The 21,063-nt window shown below is 31.4% G+C and overlaps 10 protein-coding genes across 10 annotated transcripts; 7 read left to right on the plus strand and 3 right to left on the minus strand.

The window, feature by feature from the left end:
• Positions 1–330: 330 nt before the first annotated feature.
• TBLA0A04020 (M28 family metallopeptidase) lies at positions 331–2,682 on the plus strand (the record flags this gene model as incomplete). The annotated part of the gene is made up of 1 exon (XM_004177669.1): positions 331–2,682. The coding sequence occupies one exon, from the start codon at positions 331–333 to the stop codon at positions 2,680–2,682; it is 2,352 nt and encodes a 783-aa protein (XP_004177717.1).
• A 409-nt stretch (positions 2,683–3,091) lies between these two features.
• Positions 3,092–3,868, plus strand: GIR2 (Gir2p; the record flags this gene model as incomplete). The annotated part of the gene is made up of 1 exon (XM_004177670.1): positions 3,092–3,868. The coding sequence occupies one exon, from the start codon at positions 3,092–3,094 to the stop codon at positions 3,866–3,868; it is 777 nt and encodes a 258-aa protein (XP_004177718.1).
• Positions 3,869–4,304: 436 nt separating this feature from the next.
• On the minus strand, positions 4,305–5,552 carry TBLA0A04040 (uncharacterized protein; the record flags this gene model as incomplete). The annotated part of the gene is made up of 1 exon (XM_004177671.1): positions 4,305–5,552. The coding sequence occupies one exon, from the start codon at positions 5,550–5,552 to the stop codon at positions 4,305–4,307; it is 1,248 nt and encodes a 415-aa protein (XP_004177719.1).
• Positions 5,553–6,210: 658 nt separating this feature from the next.
• Positions 6,211–6,699, minus strand: CPR1 (peptidylprolyl isomerase CPR1; the record flags this gene model as incomplete). The annotated part of the gene is made up of 1 exon (XM_004177672.1): positions 6,211–6,699. The coding sequence occupies one exon, from the start codon at positions 6,697–6,699 to the stop codon at positions 6,211–6,213; it is 489 nt and encodes a 162-aa protein (XP_004177720.1).
• A 692-nt stretch (positions 6,700–7,391) lies between these two features.
• Positions 7,392–7,802, plus strand: RPA14 (DNA-directed RNA polymerase I subunit RPA14; the record flags this gene model as incomplete). Its single annotated transcript, XM_004177673.1, has 1 exon — positions 7,392–7,802. The coding sequence occupies one exon, from the start codon at positions 7,392–7,394 to the stop codon at positions 7,800–7,802; it is 411 nt and encodes a 136-aa protein (XP_004177721.1).
• Positions 7,803–8,123: 321 nt separating this feature from the next.
• SAC3 (Sac3p) lies at positions 8,124–12,092 on the plus strand (the record flags this gene model as incomplete). The annotated part of the gene is made up of 1 exon (XM_004177674.1): positions 8,124–12,092. One exon carries the CDS (start codon positions 8,124–8,126, stop codon positions 12,090–12,092), a length of 3,969 nt encoding a protein of 1,322 aa, XP_004177722.1.
• A 420-nt stretch (positions 12,093–12,512) lies between these two features.
• On the plus strand, positions 12,513–14,165 carry TBLA0A04080 (uncharacterized protein; the record flags this gene model as incomplete). Its single annotated transcript, XM_004177675.1, has 1 exon — positions 12,513–14,165. One exon carries the CDS (start codon positions 12,513–12,515, stop codon positions 14,163–14,165), a length of 1,653 nt encoding a protein of 550 aa, XP_004177723.1.
• A 220-nt stretch (positions 14,166–14,385) lies between these two features.
• SLS1 (Sls1p) lies at positions 14,386–16,569 on the minus strand (the record flags this gene model as incomplete). Its single annotated transcript, XM_004177676.1, has 1 exon — positions 14,386–16,569. The coding sequence occupies one exon, from the start codon at positions 16,567–16,569 to the stop codon at positions 14,386–14,388; it is 2,184 nt and encodes a 727-aa protein (XP_004177724.1).
• A 342-nt stretch (positions 16,570–16,911) lies between these two features.
• RRN5 (Rrn5p) lies at positions 16,912–18,546 on the plus strand (the record flags this gene model as incomplete). Its single annotated transcript, XM_004177677.1, has 1 exon — positions 16,912–18,546. One exon carries the CDS (start codon positions 16,912–16,914, stop codon positions 18,544–18,546), a length of 1,635 nt encoding a protein of 544 aa, XP_004177725.1.
• Positions 18,547–18,918: 372 nt separating this feature from the next.
• Positions 18,919–21,006, plus strand: DPH6 (diphthine--ammonia ligase; the record flags this gene model as incomplete). Its single annotated transcript, XM_004177678.1, has 1 exon — positions 18,919–21,006. The coding sequence occupies one exon, from the start codon at positions 18,919–18,921 to the stop codon at positions 21,004–21,006; it is 2,088 nt and encodes a 695-aa protein (XP_004177726.1).
• Between the last annotated feature and the right edge of the window lie 57 nt (positions 21,007–21,063).

A 21,063-nucleotide genomic window follows, 5' to 3' on the forward strand; every position in this document is an offset into this window, starting at 1 on the left:
AATAAAAAACTGCTATTGTAACTATAGTACTATTAACATTGAGCAGTATACACGTGATGATCATGTGCCTGGAAAAGTTGCCCAATAAGCCTTAATGAAAATCCCAGATTGCTATGCTTTTCCTAATATAATTACAAATGAGATAAAAGATCCCCGGGCATAGGAAAGGTCCAGAATAAGATCACTAGGGGATGAGTCGCAGATTGCTAAAGCTCAAGGAATTATAAAATAAAATATAAGTTTAAATATTTACAGGATTTTATCACACAAAAACAGTAGTCAAACATAAATCATATCTATACGTACCGCAATTGTCTACTATTAAGAACCATGCTGCCAATAGAGACAGTAAAACACAAGTTTAAATGCTTTAACAAGAAGCGCACAATCGTTGATGAAGAGAAGGGTGATATTCAGGAAAAATCTTTAGAGAAGCTTGAGGGAATAAGAAAAAGAAGAGGGTTCCTTTCATCCTGTTTTTGTGCCTTCATTTTTACATACTATACTATTTCTACTTTACAATTAACACAATACTTCACATATATAGGCTCCAATGAAATATCGAGAGATAAAAATTATATTTCAGCTCTTGAGGAACGTTTTCTAAATGCATTGCAACTCAATTTAGCTTCCAACTGGTCTCAAGTATATACTGCCGTGCCTCATTTAGCGGGTAAGGGCATAGAACTAGTTGAATTTACAGCAGAAAAATTTAAGGAATACAAATTAGAAACCCATATTGAAGCTTTTGATGTTTATTTAAATTATCCAGTGGATGCTAAATTAACCTTACTTGATCAGTTTGATAACATCGAATTTGAAGCATCTTTGCAGGAAGATGTATTAAAAGAGGATCCTACTACTGGTGGGAATGATACAGTACCTATTTTCCATGGCTATAGTGCATCTGGAAATGTAAGTGCTGAGTATGTGTATGTAAATTATGGGAGAAAATCTGATTTCGAATTACTAAAGTCAAAAAAAGTTAATCTGGAAGGTAAGATCGCTATAGCTAGATATGGTGAAATATTTAGGGGCTTGAAAGTGAAGTTTGCTGAACAAGCTGGATGTACAGGTGTTCTTCTTTATTCAGACCCTGCAGATGATAGATATTCTGAAGATGATGGCTATTTAGTTTATCCAGATGGACCTGTAAGAAATCCATCCTCAGTTCAAAGAGGGTCTGTTGAATTTTTATCTGATATGCCTGGTGATCCAACAACTCCTGGCTATCCTTCTCAAGGAAATGTTGAAAGAAAAGAGCCTACTACAATCCCAAAAATTCCAAGTCTTCCAGTGTCATTAAATGATATTGAGCCTATTTTAAAACGACTAAATGGTTATGGTATAGATTTAACTCAAGATGAAGATTTTTCTGGTTGGGTTGGTGGGTCAAAGCAATTCCAATATTTTACTGGTCCAACAGAAGATTATAAGGTAAATATATATAACGAACAATCTTATGATATTCGAGAAATACATAATGTTTATGGGAAAATACCGGGTAAGAGTAAAGATTTCATTTTAATCGGTAATCATAGAGATGCATGGATTAAAGGTGGTGCCTCTGATCCTAATAGTGGATCATCTACGATGTTAGAAATAATTAGAGGATTACATGAATTATCAAAAACTGGTTGGAAACCAGAAAAGACTTTAATATTTGCCTCTTGGGATGGCGAAGAATATGGTTTATTAGGGTCTACTGAGTTTGGTGAAAAATATGACAAATTATTGAAAAAAAATTGCATTGCGTATTTAAACTTAGATGTTTCTGTGGGAGGATCTCAACTAGGGTTAAGCGCCTCTCCAATACTGAATAGACTTTTAATTAATTCTCTTTCCAAGGTGCATTATCCCGGAGATAACACAGACAATACTTCGTTATTCGATCATTTCTTCAAAGATACGGAGAGTAGTATTGGAATCTTAGGAAGTGGATCAGATTATACTGTATTTTTAGAACATCTGGGAATTCCATCTGCAGATATTGGATTTGTAGAGGGCAAGAACGATGGCGTCTATAATTATCATTCAAACTATGACTCGTATTACTGGATGAGCACTATTCTTGATCCAGGATTTAAGTACCATCAAGCAATTGCTAAATACTTGGGCCTAACCATATTGAATATTTCAGAAAAAAACGTATTAAATTTTGAATTAAACACATATGCAAAGGAATTGAATAAATATTTTACAGATTTAATGAAAAGAGTACCAAAAGATTGGCTTTCAAAAGAAATGGTATGCACATATGCAACAGAGCACAAATTTCCATTAAGAACAATAAAATCTTACATCGAGGAGCTAGAAAATGATTTGAATAGACTAGATTACAGATCCAAGAAATTTGACAAGTATTGCGATAGTTTGGAAAAGAGCTGGGAAAATTCAAATGATTTACCCTTTTACAAGAGGATTATTTTGAAATTGAAGATTAGAAGAGTTAATTTCCCATTAAAGATGTTTGAGAGAAACTTTTTAACAGAAGATGGATTAAAAGGAAGACCTTGGTATAAACATTTAGTATTTGCTGCAGGAAGAGATACTGGCTATGAAGGATTTGCTCTTCCTGGCATTAAAGAATCTCTTGATGATCTAGACTCAACTGATTTCATATACTGGCTGAGAAAATTGCATCATGCTATTAGGAGAATTAATGTATCATTAGAATTATAAGTAATGATTAAAAGGTTTAAATAGAGTCATATATTTTCTTGGGCTCGCTCGTACTTTCGTTTAAGAATAGTGGAATATGTTATACTTTAGTTAAGTTTATATCACCTTTTATAAATAAATATTCTATATCAAATGAATATATTTTAATTTTTCGAAAAGGTAATGAATGGGTGATTATTTTTTTTTTAATATCTGGAATAATCTTGCAATAATTGCTAGTTTCACGTGATCGAGAAGATTTCTTCCTATGTTAAAGTGATCAAGAATTTTTGAACAAATGTGAAATATACATTAATTGCAGAAAGTGTAAAGAAAAATTAATTGTAATTTATTTTCACTGATAAATACATGTTATATTGTATTTAAAGTTTTTATTAGTGTAGGAATAAATTTAAAACAATTTTTAAAGATGAATTATGAAGAAGAACAAGTTCAAGAACTGGAAGTTTTACAATCTATTTATCCTGATGAATTTACAATTTTAAATGAAACATACCCAAATATCCATTTCCAAATTGATATTAAATTAGAATTAGATACTGAAATTGAATTGAAAAAAGAACATATAATTTCCGTTGATATTCAATTACCAGAGACATACCCTGATGTTGCACCAATTTTATCATTAGACCCACAAGAAATATCTTTAAAAGAAGAAGAATCTGATTCTGAATCTGAAGATGAAGATGAAGTTGAGTTTGATGAACATGGTAATATAGTAATTAGCAAAGTTCAAGATTTTGGTTCCAAGATTCACTTTAAAGATCATGTTAACGAACTTCTTGTTACTATTGAGGAACAAATAGAAACTGATATGCTAATTGGGATGCAAATGTGTTTTGCATTAATATCTACAATAAAAGAGAATTGTGAACAATGGTTCCAAGATGAATTGAAGACATTAGAAAAAGCTTGGGAAAGAGAAACCGAAAAACGTGAACAAGAAGAACAAGCAAAATTTAATGGTACAAAAGTTACTAAAGAATCATATTTAGAATGGAGAGCTGCATTTAGAAATGAACTTAAAATTGATGAAAGAGATAACATTAGAAGATTAAAAGCTCATAATGATAAACTTACAGGTAAACAAATGTTTGAACAAGGTGTTGCTGGTACAATAGAAGATGAATTAGAGATCAATAATAACGATGAATTATCTGAATCTATGGAAAAAATACAATTATGAATATTTCCTCTTCAATTGTTTCTATGTAAAGGTTACTTTTTATAAGTATTAACTCTTTAAATTAGTGTATGTATATTATTATTACCAAATGTCAAAAAAGTTTTTATTTTTTCTTCTTAAACAAAACAGTTTCAAGTATAAAATATATAATGATTATATTTCTTTATATTTTTTTTTTTAATTTGTATATATTAAAATATGTTAAGATTCAGACAGATAATTTCAGCAGTAAAGAAAAATATAGATGATAGTTAATTTTATAGATTTTAACGTAAGACTGACTTATCAAATACGGTTTTTAGCTGGTTCATATGATGTATAGACAAATGTACAGGGTAGAGACAGGGGGTATAGAATAGTTCAGCAGAAGAAGTCAAAAAAAAAACAAACTTGAACATATTAGTTGCTTGAATTCTATCAGAAAATAATTATACAATCATATTAAAGATTTGGAAAAGTTAAATAAATCGTCGAATGCATCGTCTTTTTTAGCTGAATTATTTTGTGTATTTGAAGAAATTGCAGTGGCAGTAGTTGTAGATTTATTATTTGCTGATGATGAACCTAAATCCAGCAGGTCATCTAATGCTGAGGTATTAGTTGTAGTAAATTCGGAAGGTATAACAGGAGGGGCAGATACGGTTTTTACTGCTGGTTTACCGCCAGTAGCTGATTCACTTTGGAAATCGCCGAAATCATCGTCGTCATCGTCATCGTCATTGATATTATTGTTGATTGAAGCTTTAGGTAATTTTGATGAAGGAGCTGGAGCAGAATCGAAATCTAGATCTAATAAATCTGGGACTGAAGCTGAAGTTTGAGGAGCAGATACCGGATCTGGAGAGGAAGAAGTTGATGCTTTATTCTTTTGTATTTGTTGTTTTCTTTGTAATTCTGTAGACTTGATTCTTTCTCTCAAGATTTCTCTTCTTTGTCTTCTTTGTTCATCGACATTGGATGGAGTTTTGATATGTTGTTGACGAACTTCATTTTGCATGGCAATATCTTCAATATCGAAATCCATATCATTCATATCATCCATGGCATTTGCGTTAAAAATGACATCATTGGAAGGAGTGAAAGATTGTTGTTGTTGTCTATGGATTTTATTTGCATTTTTTCTTGATTTAATTCTTTCTTCTCTTAAAAATCTTGGATCATCCATATATTGTAAGATCAATTCTGATTTTTTCCTTATACCCCTTTCATGGATTTCCATCTTACCATCATTGGAAAAGGGGATTTTATAGCTTGCTACTTGAGAAGTTAAGATATGTTTATGAGTCAACATACAAGATTTGACTTGGTTTAATTCTTCACCTTCTTCTACGTTTAAAAATAAAAAGTCGATCACCACCAAACATTTTAAAACCACTCTCCATTCCGCACCGTAATTGACATAATCCTTTCTTGCCTTTTCATAGAAATTCTTGGGTCTTACAGCAATATGATCCACGATTCTTTTCAAAATATATTCTGTCATCAAATATAAAGGAACCTGGTATCTATTTCTTAAGACTTTGGCCAAATGCTTTGAGGTCGGACCCCAAGCATCTGTATTTGTTGCTCTTCTAATATCGATTTGATAAGGTTCATATTGGACAATGACATTTTGAGCAAATCTAGCAGCGTTTCTGATATCATGGATACCCAAGTTTTGGATTTTTTTCGATAATGAGTCCATAATTTTAATGATAATAATAATAGTAATAAAAAAAAATTATAGAAAAGATTCAATTAACTATACAATGGGTTAATTCTATAACAATGATAATTAATAATAATAATAATAACAAAAAAAATAAATTATACTAATAATAATATAATAAGCCCTCTTCTTTTCTCCTCGGAAATTTATAATAATGCAAAATGGATGAATAAAATATTGGATGAGTATTGTATATGTTTCAAAGAATATAAACTCAATTAATCAACAATAAAGATAGAACTGAACGTATGACAAGTCTTTTAAAGCCCTATTTTTTTTACACAATTGTGAAATGTAATTTTGTTTTTTTTTGGTTCTTAATATGTTTTGTATATTTTTATTGATTTAGAGAAAGGACGACAAAATGTGTCAGGCGAAGCAAAGAAAAAAAAATTGGCGGAGAATTGGCTAGAAAATTTTGGATAAAAATTCGCATCACGTGCCGTGAAAAAAAATGCCAAAAAAGGAATGAAAATATTAACTAATAAAATTAAATAATAAAAAGAAAAAGAGAAAAATGACGTAATAGAATAGAAAAATAGGTTAAAAATAAATTATCGTATATAGATAGACTATAAAATTCTTAAAAAAAGGACATTAATTGAGTTGAAAAACCATACTCAAGGCATCATATCTAAAGTTCACCAGACTTGGCAACGACAATTCTAGCTCTGGTAGCACCAGAGGAGGAACCTAAACTTTCGACCTTCTTGACAACGTCCATACCTTCAACAACTTCACCGAAGACGACATGCTTACCGTCTAACCATGGGCAGGCAACAGTGGTGATGAAGAATTGAGAACCGTTGGTGTTTGGACCAGCATTGGCCATAGACAACAAACCTGGTCTTTCATGTCTCTTGACAAAGTTTTCATCTGGGAACTTACCACCGTAGATGGACTTACCACCAGTACCGTTACCGGCAGTGAAGTCACCACCTTGCAACATAAATTCTGGGATGACTCTGTGGAATGGGGAACCAGCGTAACCGAAACCCTTTTCACCGGTACATAGAGCTCTGAAGTTTTCAGCAGTCTTTGGGACAACGTCATTGTACAATTTGAAAGTGATACGGCCTAAAGCTTGACCATCAGCTTCGACATCGAAATAAACCTTGGACATTTTGTTATAAATAGAGATTGTATGGGGTTGCTTTAGTGGAGGGACCAGAAAAGATTGAAGAATTTATGGGAAACAAATTTCGTCCATTTATATAGATCCAAATAAAGAAGGGGCTCTTTTTATACTTTTTCGGGGTGTCGTCGAAGAAGAGAAAAGAATGCCTTAGAAGGAAAAACCGTTTTTTGGAAATATTTTGAACTGTAATTTTGATTCCAGGTCGTTCATTGGATTTATTGTAACTCAATTGGATACGTATTGTAATTTAGAACTTGGTTCGTTTTAAGTAACAAGAGCTATTATTTTTTAAATAGACTTCAAGCACCGAAGTAAGAGATGTATATGGGTATAAATTTGATCGAGACTAACTTGACTAATAAAGATCCTCGACGTATCTTGAAGTAATATATGGAAAGGTTTGGTGAGGTTTATGTAGGCTCAGATATATATGGGGGTAGTTCTAGTGAGAACAATAGATAATGGTAACAATGGTATTAAAAGGCTTATAAGATGAGGAATTCGGCTATTTCCGGGTAACAAAATTTCCGAATGAATATTTTTCACAGACAAGGTCATCGATTTTTTTCAAATCCAATATATTATAATAAAATACAACATAGTAGGATAAAACACAGTAATAACACAACGCAATATAGCATAGTGTAATCAACTACAAGCTCATATATTCAAGCAAAATGTTGAAAAATAATAAAAGACCTGCATTCAAACCTCCTACCACCTTAAATACTCCAATCACAATCCATACTACAAGCTCTCCACAACATGTTTCTCATGATGAAGTATTACAATTTCTAGAGAAATTTATTAATGAAAAAGAAACAGATATTGCCGGGACTGCCTCCTTTAGTGTTTCTGACATCACTACTGAATCTGAATCTGGAGATACTACTCAATCAAACACCATCGATACAAATTTGATAAGTGCGGTGTCACAATTGAAGAGAATCCAAAGAGACTTCAAAGGGTTGCCTCCTTCCATGGCTAATGATACTTTTTCTTCCAATTCTACTTCAGCACAATCAAATAATGAACCTCTAAAGTCTTCTACTGGTGGTACTAAGATCACTTTCACAGACGACGAATAGTTTTACTAGTCTCATTCCAATTTTCACTACTACACTCTCTACGTAATATTTATATACCTTCTCTTCTTTGTATATTACCTTATATATCATTAATTATTAAGAATTATTTTACTAGCATAAATCATTATACGCATACTTTTATGTATTAGCAACATAAACGGAAATTTAACATCCGTCCACCATTGTTTTAAATCCAAAACTAATAGTAGAGAGAAAAACTAGAAATTAAATTATTCATTTTTAATTAAGTAAAACAATAAATCAAAAAAAAAAAACCTAATAAAAAGTAACGAGACGTTATTGAATCCATTGTTGGATACTATGAACCCTTTATTATCGGGGAAATCCAAACCCAGTAATAATAATAATAATTATAATAATAATAACAATGGTAATATTTTTTTAAATAAAAAAGATAATAATAATAATTCTAAATTCAAACAGAAATTTAATCATAAAAAATTTAGTAATAAAAAATTTAATACTGATAAAATTAATAAAAATGAAATTCCATCAAATATAAATTCCATAAAAAAAGATGAAATTGATTCTATCATTGGTCCTCTTTTAAATAACCCACAATCAATGGGGTTTTCTCAATTCAAACACGAAAAAAGAGTCTTGCCAAGATTTCTAATAGGTCAAAGACCACAGTTGGTTCAAAGACCCTTAGTTCAAGACCCTTGGGATAAGGCAAACCAATTGAAAATGAATCAATTGGAAAGCTCAATAAACGATCTAAATGAATTATATGAGACTTTAAAGAAAATGAGAAATTTCGAAAGAAGAATCATGGAAAGTAAAGGTCTAGTGGACAAACCTGCCCTGGCAAAGGATTTAAATGATGCAATTATTTTCCAAGGGACGTGTATGGATATGTGTCCGACTTTTGAAAGATCCAGAAGAAATGTGGAACATACTGTTTTAGTCTATGAACGAGATTCATCATCAGATAAAAAGGCATCTCGATCCAAAGCGTTGAAAGTATTTGCAAGACCTGCAGCAGCAGCAGAACCTCCTTTACCTTCTGATGTAAGACCACCTCATATCCTGGTAAAATCCTTGGATTATATCATCGATAACTTACTATCGACTTTACCGGATAGTGAAAGTTTTCTATGGGATAGAATGAGATCTATTAGACAAGATTTTACGTATCAAAATTATTCAGGTCCGGAAGCTGTGGATTGTAATGAAAGAATTGTTCGTATCCATTTACTAATTCTACATATTATGGTGAAATCCAACGTTGAATTCTCTTTACAACAAGAATTAGAACAATTACACAAATCTTTAATCACACTATCGGAAATATATGACGATGTCAGATCAACTGGTGGCGTCTGTCCTAACGAGGCAGAATTCAGAGCTTATGCCCTATTAAGTAAGATTAGAGACCCAGAATACGATAAAACTATTCAAGAATTACCATCTTCCATTTTCCAAGATAATCTAGTTCAATTTGCTTTATGTTTTAGAAGAATCATTTCCAATAGTAGTTTTTCTGAAAGAGGTTATATGAAAACAGAAAGTTGTTTGAATTTTTATTCAAGATTTTTCCAGCTGCTTAATTCTGGCAACGTACCAATTCTTCTTTCCTTTTTTTTGGAGATTTACCTCAATGAGATCAGATTTTATTCTTTGAAGGCATTATCATTAACTTTAAATAAAAAATATAAACCAGTGTCTATTTCGATTTTTAAAGAATATTTATCATTTAATGACTTCCAAGAAATTGAAGCTTTTTGTAAATATTACTCCATAGATATACAAAATGACTTCATCGATTTAAAATCTTTGACACACCATTCACATAAGTTAGCCGAAAAGAAACCTTTAAAACAGACAATTTTATTATCTATAGATTCTCAATTATTATCATTGAGTTATATCGATTTAATTAATTCAGGTCTACCAAATTTTACTAGCACTCCAATAAATGATACGAAAAATGTTGACAATATTATAGATTCAATACCACTCCCAATAGAATCTAATATATTTTTACCTCCTATAGATCTTCATCCCGAGGAAGTTACTCCAAAATTGGAGCCACCCATCATTAAACCTCCAATAGTTAATATTTCCACACCAAATGATAACATAGACAATAAGCCCACTATCTCTACAAATAACAAGGTTACTGTAACTAATAATCAACAGGAAACGATCCCCCAAACGATATCATTTTCTCGTCCTGAGGCTCCCTCATTTTTCCAAACTTCAAATTCTTTTAATATTGGGAAACAAGATACTTCTTTAAAACAAACATTTAAAACCCCCAATCTAGAAACCAATTTCAATAAGATAAGTACTCCAAATATGACAAATTTTTTTCAAAACCAGCCTAAAATTGATGTGTTTAAAACACCAGTTACTAAAGCATCGGAAGAATCTAATAATGGGTTATTATCAAACATCAATAATATTTTGAATGATAAAGTTCCTAAGACAACACTAGAGTCATCTCCGTCTTCTAGAATACAATCAAAACCTAAAGCACTCCCAGCATCTAGTTTTACCCCATTAGCATCTCTCGATACTAAACCTAAATCATTGGAGAAATCCGAATCACAACCTTCTGCTGGCTCTTTTAGCCCAGCACCACGTTCATCTTCCACTTCAAATAATGATATTAAAATAGATACTGCCAGGAATGAGTCTGATATAGAAGTCACACAATCTATAAACAGAAAAATGCAAGTTATAGAAGAACTTTCTACAGAATTATTTGATGCTTTCTTTAGAGAAAAAATATATTTACTTTCGTTAGAAACCAAAGCAGATATGAAGTATTCTTCTATTTTAAAAACCCGGTTTATTAATAGATGGCGTTCTAAATATGACAATGTTATAAACCATAAAAAACGAGAGACTATGCAAATATTAGAATTCCAAAATGTCATTAATGAGCTCGGAAAACCTAATTTTAAAGAACCATCTGAATATTTATTTACACCAAATTTTAAGAAAACTAAGCATACTAATTTATTAAATTCCATAAACAAATCATTACAGTTATCTCCCATTAGTAACGAAGTTAATATATTTTCTACGAAAATTCAGAAAGATTCCAAAATTTGGGAACCCTTCAATCTTGATAATTATTATGAAACTATAGCATCTCGCTGTCCTAATTTCGAAGAAGCTATTTGTGATATTTTTATATACTCTAAAAATTACAATCCTATAATCTTTCAATGGCTTCTTCGTAAATTTAATATCAATGATTATAGAATTCCTGAGAAAAAAATATTAAAAAATGTTTCAATATCAATAAATGGCATTGATGATAAATATGATACATCACTTTTTAATAATGTTCAACTGCTAGTGTTTAATACAGGTGTGACTAATGATGATATATTCGATTTAGATTTGAAATTAAAGCAAGATGGGGAAGATATGATTAAATTGATGACGGATATTGCTGTAAATACGAATATCAAATTTGATATTTTAGTAGTATATTGGGATTCGAATGATATACAACTTTCAGATAAAAGATTATCGAAACTACTCCAGCTGGGGAAAGTATCTAAAAATTTCAGAGTCTGTCTGAATAATATTATTATTGTTAGAATTGGTGAAACTGATCCTCATAATATTTTATTACACGGGTTAAATCAGATATCGACTTCTTTTAAATACTCATTAACTGATAAAGGCCGTATTAATTTAAGTTTGAAAAATCGTCGTTCATTAGCAGGAATTGGTCCACAGGAAGTACAATTAAGAGCTACTGATAAATTAGATGCTAAATTAAAGAAAATTCAAGATAATGAAAATGCAAAATTATTAGGAGCCATTGACAAGCGTAATACATATCAATACTTATTTTCACATGTGGAAGCATCACCAAGAAAAACTAAGAGAAAATTGCCTGTACTATTAAGTGAAAGCAAGAGTAATAAGTTCAGAACACCTTCAGGTAGAAATAACACTTCATCACTAAGCTCTTTTGGAAATTTATCTCATTTGGCGAAAAAGGGTAAAAATAATATGCATAACTCCAACAATATTTTAATATTCGAGACTCCAACTTATGCCACAATCAATAATCGCTCTTATATGACTCCTGGAAATGTGACTAAAGATTCTAATGATATAAGTTATATCCGTGCCCAATATATCCAGCACATACCCGAATCCAACAATTCTTTATTATATAATACGCCTACTAATCCGCCAGTTTCTCAATTTCATGCACCAATGATTTCCAGCCCAGATAATATTGCTAATAATCTTTCAGAACTCCGTAGTCTTATTGACACAGTCAAAAAGAGATAGACAACATCTGGATAATTAATTATATATAAAAAAATTTTCTATGTAAAAAATAAATAAATAAAAGATTGCATTCTAAAATGGTTTTTTGAACTTTTTATTAATCTTATTGTGTCATTATAGCTATTATCACAAAGGAAATACCGTTATTTAACTTTCTTGGTAATCGATCGGAAATTATCTTATCGACGTCATTTTTAATTAAAAGTTCGAAAATGCGGGAAAAAAATTCGGTAAGTGAAATAAGATAATCACCATAAAACTCATCGAAATAAGATCTATCAATCAATAAGTAGATCCTGTTATTTTGATTACTGAAAATTTCTATCGTTCTCAAATCTGTTTAGACTCTATATAGAAAGGATAAAATATTTTGATAACTTTAAGAAAGTTTATAATATTCTTACTGCGTATAATAGTATTATGGCCTGGTCGCAGGTAGATCCTACTAAAGCTCATGTTGCCTATGCTTGTATTGCAGTGTTTTGTTCAATCTTTTCGTTAGTATCTTTATTCGTTAAAGAAAAGTTATATGTTGGAGAATCAATTGCAGCCTCGATATTCGGTCTTATCGTAGGCCCTAGATGTTTAAATTGGTTCAATCCTATGAGCTGGGGTAATGCAGATGAAATTATTCTGGAGATTACTCGAATTGTTTTATGCATCCAAGTGTTTGCTGGTGCAGTAGAATTACCTCCGAAGTATATGTGGAAGCATGGTAAATCTGTCTGTCTTTTGACTATCCCTGCTATGGTTGCCGGATGGTTGATAGTGGGACTTTTTATATGGATTATTATACCAGGGCTAAACTTTTCTTCAGGTTTGTTGGTAGCCGCATGTATTACGGCTACAGATCCTATTCTAGCACAATCAGTGGTTTCTGGACGATTTGCACAGAATATTGCCCTTCCAATAAGATACCTTTTAAGTGCTGAATCTGGGTGTAATGATGGTATGGCATTCCCATTCGTGTTCTTATCTTTAGACTTAATTAAATACTGGGGTCATGGTGGTGAAGTTGTAAAAGATTGGTTATGTATATCAGTCATTTACGAGTGTATATTTGGGTCGTTCCTTGGAATAGTCATTGGTTGGGTAGGGAAAGAGGCAATCAAATTAGCAAAACGATATAATATGATAGATAAAGAATCTCTTTTTGCCTTTTATATCATTTTGGCATTCATGTGTGCCGGATTTTCATCAATTCTTGGAGCTGATGATCTTCTTGCTTCATTCTTTGCAGGATGTGCCTTTGGCTGGGACGGCTGGTTCCGTGAGCAAACCGCTGAAAGTAACCTGATTAATATTATTGATGTTTTGTTAAATTATGCTTATTTTGTGTATTATGGTTCTATCATTCCATGGAGTAGTTTTGATGATGATGAGCTTGGACTGAAAGTTTGGCGTCTAATTTTGATTGCAGTTGTTGTCCTATTTTTAAGAAGACTGCCTATCACATTAATGTTAAAACCTTTCTTACCTGAGATTAAAACCTGGAAAGAAGCATTTTTTGTTGGACATTTTGGTCCCATTGGTGTAAGTGCTCTATTTGCTGCTTTAACTGCAAAGGCTGAACTAGAAAAAAGTGTTTCAAAAGATCAGACTCCGCTTCCAAAATTACCTCCAAAGGGGTCTAAGCATTGGCAACTTATGGCATCTATTTGGCCAATTGTTTGCTTTATAGTTTTTGTTTCAATTATTATCCATGGTTCATCTGTGGCATTTATGATGCTGGCAAAACATTTAAGCTCAGTTATACCAGAAACAACAAAAAAAACTTCTCAGAAGGATGATCCTAGTACTGAATTGGAAGATCTTGAGAATTTTAATGATGTTCTAGAGAGACAAACCATCAAATCTTCAGGTAAAATAAACGAAGAGGATAGTTCGGAAGATGATACTTCTTATGAAGTTAATGGACCTTCAACAGTAATGAAAAGAAAACAATTGCAAAACGATATTGCAAGTAGTACACATAACGCTATATATCCTGATGACCAGATTCAAAGTTCCTATTCTCTTGAATCTATGAGAAAGGATATTCTAGGTGTAAACACGGATGGCGTCTCAAGTTGAATCAACAGAATCCAACTTGCCTTATTTTTTTACTTATTGGATTTTGTCTCTAGTATACCGAAGGAAATGTATATGTATTTACAATATTTAATTAAATTTGAATATAATTTATAAAATTACAAAAGAGAATTATTATATAAAACGTTCTAAAGACGATCATTTGTTTTTATTTCGGTCTACGTGGGTAGGATTTTAACCACAAAAGTGAAATGTTAAACGTTTAAAGATTATGCACAATATCATGGAAGAAAGTTTCAAATTGATTTTCATTCAATGAGCTACCGCCAACAAAATCAACTTGAGAATACCACCCCCCTAGGATATCTCTCTTAATCTCCGAATATTGGATTAAATAATCTTTGTTATGTTTCAGTTGTACAACCTTATGATGTTCAAGTTCTGTAAAGTTATAGTTTATGCTATTAACGTCATATTTATTTTCACTTGTATTAAAAGAAGGTATATTTATTGAAAGTTTTTTCTTAAATGAAAAGGTTTTTCCTTTAAAGGATAAGTTTTGATCATTAATAAATGCTTTTAATGACGGTTGATCTTCAAGCCATTTATTGCCTTCATATTCATATATACCACATAGATCTAGAGTCTTGTCATGTTCAAATCTGTAGTCTGTTGGGAAATCTGGAGTCTGAAGAACATAATGTCTTTGTGCCAATAGTAAAAATGCTCTACAAGATATTGGTATGACATTATTGTTTGCATCTAATTCTAGCCATATTTCTAATGGAGGGTAATTATAATTGTTATTAAGAGATTGAGGGTTTTCTGGTATAAATTTCAATTTAACATAGTAGCTATGATGATCAACATTGTAGTACTCATCAATAGAGTCTATTGTATCAAATAACGGATATTTATTTTTCACCAATGTTGATGCAATGAAAGGAATTTGTGGTGTAAATAATTGACGTTTCATTAAATCTGAGTTTGCAACTAAAACTTGCCCCATTGTTACACTAAATAATGCATGCGAAGGATAATTTTCTTTAATAGGAATGATAGGGGCTCCGTTAGAGTCTTGTTCAGGTAACACTAATGCATTATAAATTTCTTTAACATCATTTTTTGTAATAATGTCCGTGGTGGTAATCCTGTTTTCTTCTGAGGTACTAGAATTATTACCTTTTGTACTCTGTAATCTCTTCCAAGGAATATTTTTAGTTGACCAGATTAGATTTTCGGAATTAGAGTATGGATATTCCTTATATTCATTATCAGTGTGAAGTTTATAACATTTTAAATTTGTTGTAAGCTGAGGTTGAAAATTTAAAGACGACAAGAATAATGCAGTTGCCAACGTAAGTCTTTTTGCACCAACAGCAGATATGTATAGATTTCGTGTAGATGAATCACCTTCTTCAGTAGGAATCTTTTCAAAATAAACACAATTTTCACGTTCAATTGAAGAGAGAATAGAGTCTAAATGCTTCTCATCAAGAGGTGTTGCACCATTAATCGAGTGTGTTTTGAGTATGTCGTCAATTGGAAATACTTTGGTTGAGATATTATTTAAAATTTTCCCTAAAGCCAGCTCGATGTATCTGATAACATTTACTGTTGCATTCACAATAATTTTATTTTCGTCAACTGCCACAATGATTCTAGCACCCATGTTAGCAAAGTTATGGAATATTTTACTATTATCGGTAACTAAAAGTAAGAATAAAGCTTTTGGTTCTAGATCAATTACGCTTTCATTAATTAATTTATCTTTTTGTAAAGCTTTGTCATCAACCTTACAATGCCAATATTCCATAATAATTCTTTTAATAAGTCTTTCTTTCGTAAGATGAGCATTAGATTTATTAAAGAATTTTCTAGTGTATGCTCTTAGTTGGACAATAGTGTATGCTGAATCAAGATGTTTCGTTAACTCATCAAAACGTTGTTGAGATATAACTTCATCAACAGGTTTGAGATATTGTATAGATTTGGCTGCTTGCTCTAATGAAACTTTATTCTCAAATATAAGTAGTTTTTTACCTTGCGCTTTTATCATCTGCAATGGCTTTAAAGGCAAATAGTTTCCAATATGTTCAGCTTGTAAATCTACACCTTCAAAAGCAGAGAGTCTGTTATCCTTATCACTATGTTTTGATATGGGAAGTACTTTGCGCCTCCTCAGTAGACCAGATTGTTTAAGATTCAAAACTACAATTGATGGCGTTTTAGGTTTAATTTTCTTACCTCTTGTTGCTGTATTAAACTCTGAATTTTCAGAATCCTTTTTTTTCAATTCTATAGGTTCTACATTTTCTAGGATAGTATTACATCTTACAGTTGAAGAACTTAGGAATGCTTTACTTAAATATGGCCTTACTTGGAACATTTTTACGGTATGTGAAACGGTAATTGGCAAAGCCATTAACGGTCTTAAACAAACCATATTTATTCCTACAACGCAAGTTTAAATAGTCTATCGTTTTATTGAAAATTCTTAAATTTATTTCAAAGTAGTTGATATATAAACAGCAATCATATATTTTTATGCTAGAAGTTTTATGGTAACAAATTTCATCTAGATGAGAATTTCATTTAATCGATTTCGCTTAATTAACAGAATTCCAGATTGGAAAATAAGTCGTGGAAAATTAAACTTTTACAAGTGTAGTTTTTATAACCTTAAAAAAACAAAATACGCATATAGAATTATAATAATGTAATTAAATATTCATTCCAATATAACATAATTACTTGAAGGTATCATTATTTGGGCTTCTTATGAAAAATGAGCAATCGAAAAAGAATAAGACCAGATGCAATTGAGAATTATGTCGACAATTTTAACAATGAAGTAACAAATTTCTTTGAAGGCCATACTAGAGTACGACCTAAATTAACCAGTTCTTATGTACATACAAGAAGCTTGACAAAACGGTTAGCCTCACGTCTTAAGGAGAGACCTATCTCATTTAGCGATGATGAATTAGATGTCATAAGTGATTCGAATGAAGATTTACAAGATTCCAGTCTGGAAGAGAATCTTAGAAATGATTCAATGTATTTTACCAAAGATAATTCAAAAGCAGATAAATATCCGTTTGCAATTATGGGTACCCAATGGACTCCATCTGAAAAAAGAATTTTTTTTCACTGTTTATCTCGATACTCCATTCATCAACTTGAAGTGTGGGCGCCTTTAATTAAAACAAAGTCAAAATATGAAATTTTACTTTATTATAAAGTTCTAAAACATAATTTAAGAAAACTTAAAGATTCATACATGAAAAAATTTGGCGGAATTCTAAAACGAATAGATCTACCGATTGCTTATGAAATGAGTGAAGATTTCATTGAACTTGAGGAACTAATTGATAAAATTAGAAGACAAAATGATCAACTAAAGACAACTAATACGTTAATTCAAAAATCCGTGTCTGGGTCAAATAATGATGTCACTTCCTTGATATCGTTTGATAATTGGAATAAAAGATGGAAACCACTATATTCTAGGTCAACAATCGAAGAGATAGCTCCGTTGTCTAAAACTTCTTTACCTTTTTCGATCTCAGCATCAGAGTATCTGATAGAATGTTGTAAGGATTATACTAGAAAAATTATAGTGCAATCTGTTCTTCAACAAATAAATAGTATGACTTTTAAACAAGAATTGAATGGGATTGATCAAGATAGTGAAAAATCTGATGATTTTGAGGCTTATACCACAAATCCTGAAAAAGACCATGCTCAACCGTTCAATATAACGAAGGAAGACATCTATGACGCAATTAATACTTTTAAGTTAAATGGAGAAATTTTCCCCACTATTGGTGAATCTGTTTTAAATACAATATCTAAATTCCAAATAAAATATAAGAAAGGTGGCAAATTGTTTAGAACAAAGGAAATTCTGAATACATTGATTCCCCCTTTCATGTATGAGACAATGATATCTGAACCTACCCCGGAAAATATACTAGCAAAGCCATTCATCCCTAATGTTGATTTAGAATCTCCTAGATATGCAGTAGCCCTCTCTTTGAAAAGATTATATTATAAATCATCAAAGAGTAAGAGAAGAAAATTAAATTTATTAATTAATAGTTCTCAAAGTTTGTCAACAGCTGATAGTACAAGCGAAGATTTCACTCAGTTAATAAACGATGCTCCTAATGAACGATTTATTCTGGATGATATACTTGATAGAATTGATAATCCTTTGGAATTTACACTTTGCGATTGGGAAACAGATTTAATGGAACATCAAGATAAAGTTAAATCTAGAGAATATGAAAACGCCTTGCTGAGTTATATTTTACGTACAGAACCCGAGAGGTTAACTACCTCTCAACTAAATCCAACAGCTTGCCCATTACATTTACGACAAAGTTTAATATCAAGATTTCTCTCAACGAACGATTAATTTATTTTCACTTCAATAAAATCAAGCATTTTTTAAAAAAATAAATTAATTTAAGATAGCTGACTATTCTATCACTCCCTACCCCTAATCATTCATTGCAATTTGACCTGGTAATCAACTTTATATGATACGACGGCTCATTTGGCGTTTTATATTATTGATATCAATTTTAGCGCATAGGCATAGTTTATTAAGAATTTTAGATGCCAATAATATTTTTTTTTCATTTTTCCGACATAAATTTTGATATTTCGGAGCTAAATAACTGAATTTTTCAGTAGTCTACATTATAAAATTGGTAAATGTATAATAATAATTAATCAAATACTTGGAACACTTATCTCTTCATACAGGCAATTTTCCCAACTAAGGATGAAATTTGTTGCATTAATCTCAGGTGGCAAGGATTCTTGTTATAATATTCTACATTGTTTGAAAAATGGTCATGAGTTAGTTGCCTTAGCAAATCTAATGCCAGAAAACAATTCTCAACAAGAATTGGATAGTTTTATGTTTCAAACTGTTGGCCATGATATTGTTTCAATGTATGGGAAGTGCACAGGGTTGCCTCTATTTAGACAGCCTATAAAGCAAGGAGGTTCTAAGAACGTTCAATTAAATTATACGCCCACCTCTTCGGATGAAATTGAAGATTTATTCATCTTACTTCAAAATGTCATAAAAGAAATTCCTGATGTAAAAGGGGTCAGTGTAGGTGCAATTCTATCATCTTATCAACGTACTAGAGTAGAAAATGTATGCAATAGGTTAGGACTAGTATCGTTAGCCTATCTATGGGAAAGATCACAAGATGAATTAATGGGCGAAATGTGCTTAATGTCAAAGGATCTGGATGATCCAGAACTTGATGAAAACAACTGCTCAATGGATGCAAGATTAATAAAAGTAGCAGCACTTGGCTTAAATAAAACTCACCTAGGAATGTCTCTACCACATATGTATCCAATCTTACAAAACTTGTCATTAAAATACGATGTCAATATTTGCGGGGAAGGTGGTGAGTTCGAAACCATGACATTAGATGCCCCGTTTTTCAGGAAGGGTAAATTAGAAATAACAGATATAGAATATGATACTTCTCAGTCTAGTAATGGTGTTTATAATGCACATTTAACTGTGGCTTTTGTTGAAAGAGAAGTTTCGGTCGAGCAATTAAATTTAGAGTTAAAGAAACTTCCGGTTCCTCAAACCTTTAATTCTAAATTTCAGCACATCTTAGAAATATCTCTAAAAGATCAGCCTTGTATTCCTCAATTTTTGGATCATCCTGATGAAAACTGTATCTCAAAAAGTAAAATATTTGATCCAATGTCGAGTCATAAAATTGAAAATATTATATACATTTCAAATCTAGTTTGTACATCATCTGTACGTAAAACAGTAGAAGAACAAGTTATTGACATTTTTAAAAAATTGAAACTCTGTTTAAATGAGTATAATGTTGTCCAATCACATATAATATCTTCAACATTGCTATTGAAAAATATGGCTGATTTTTCTAAAGTGAACACTATTTATAACAATTTTTTCTCAGTATCTGAGTGGGGTCCACTCCCTCCATCAAGGGCCTGTGTTGGAACATCTCTTTTGAACTCTACCTATTTGGTCCAATTGTCCGTCATTATTGACTCTTCTTTAGATGTTAAACAATTAGACAATAATGTTTGGGTTTCAAATGCTAAGAATGGATTACATGTTCAAGGTCTCTCGTATTGGGCCCCCAGAAATATTGGGCCCTATTCTCAAGTAACTACTTCAAATAATGATCAAAATAAAGTCGGGTATGTTAGTGGTCAAATTGCATTAATTCCTCCTTCCTTAGAGTTATGTAATGAGGGGCAATATGAAGAAGCTATTTTATCTCTGCAACATTTTGATACAATTATTCAGACGAATGGAGTGCCAAATATATTATCTATGATGTCATATATTACATCTAAAGATATGTTACCAAGTGTTACCTCTGTTTGGTTTGCTTATCAAGTAGACGGCTCTTCTAACGATGATATGATAAATAAATCACTCAAATCCCTTATAATTGTACAAGTAGATGAATTACCCAAGAGTGCGAACTGTGAATGGAGTGGAATAGCATGTAAGTCGTTAGATATCAATTATTCTGAATATTCGAATATGACCGATTGTGAATCTACATCATTTGAAAATACATCTAAATATGAATTAGAAATACCTTGTTCTTCAAAGATAGTTGTTAAAGATGAAAAGGAGCGTTGTTTTGTGACAGGGTTTTGTAATTCTAAGGAAGAACTGGCAGATATTGTATCTCATTTAAATATTCCACACCATATTACTGTTTATTATAACCCAGCTTATTCAACGATTACCGGAAACTTACATAATTGTACTATAACTACCGTTAATGGTGTTTATGATTACAAGGGAAACGAGTACGTTTTTGGGTTTCAAATATTTATGTAAGGTTGTATAATATTTAATTAAGATAATGATGTAAAATTTTAATTAGACCTCTCAAAA

This window comes from Henningerozyma blattae, chromosome 1 (genome assembly GCF_000315915.1).
Source record: "Henningerozyma blattae CBS 6284 chromosome 1, complete genome".
Lineage (NCBI taxonomy): Eukaryota > Fungi > Ascomycota > Saccharomycetes > Saccharomycetales > Saccharomycetaceae > Henningerozyma > Henningerozyma blattae.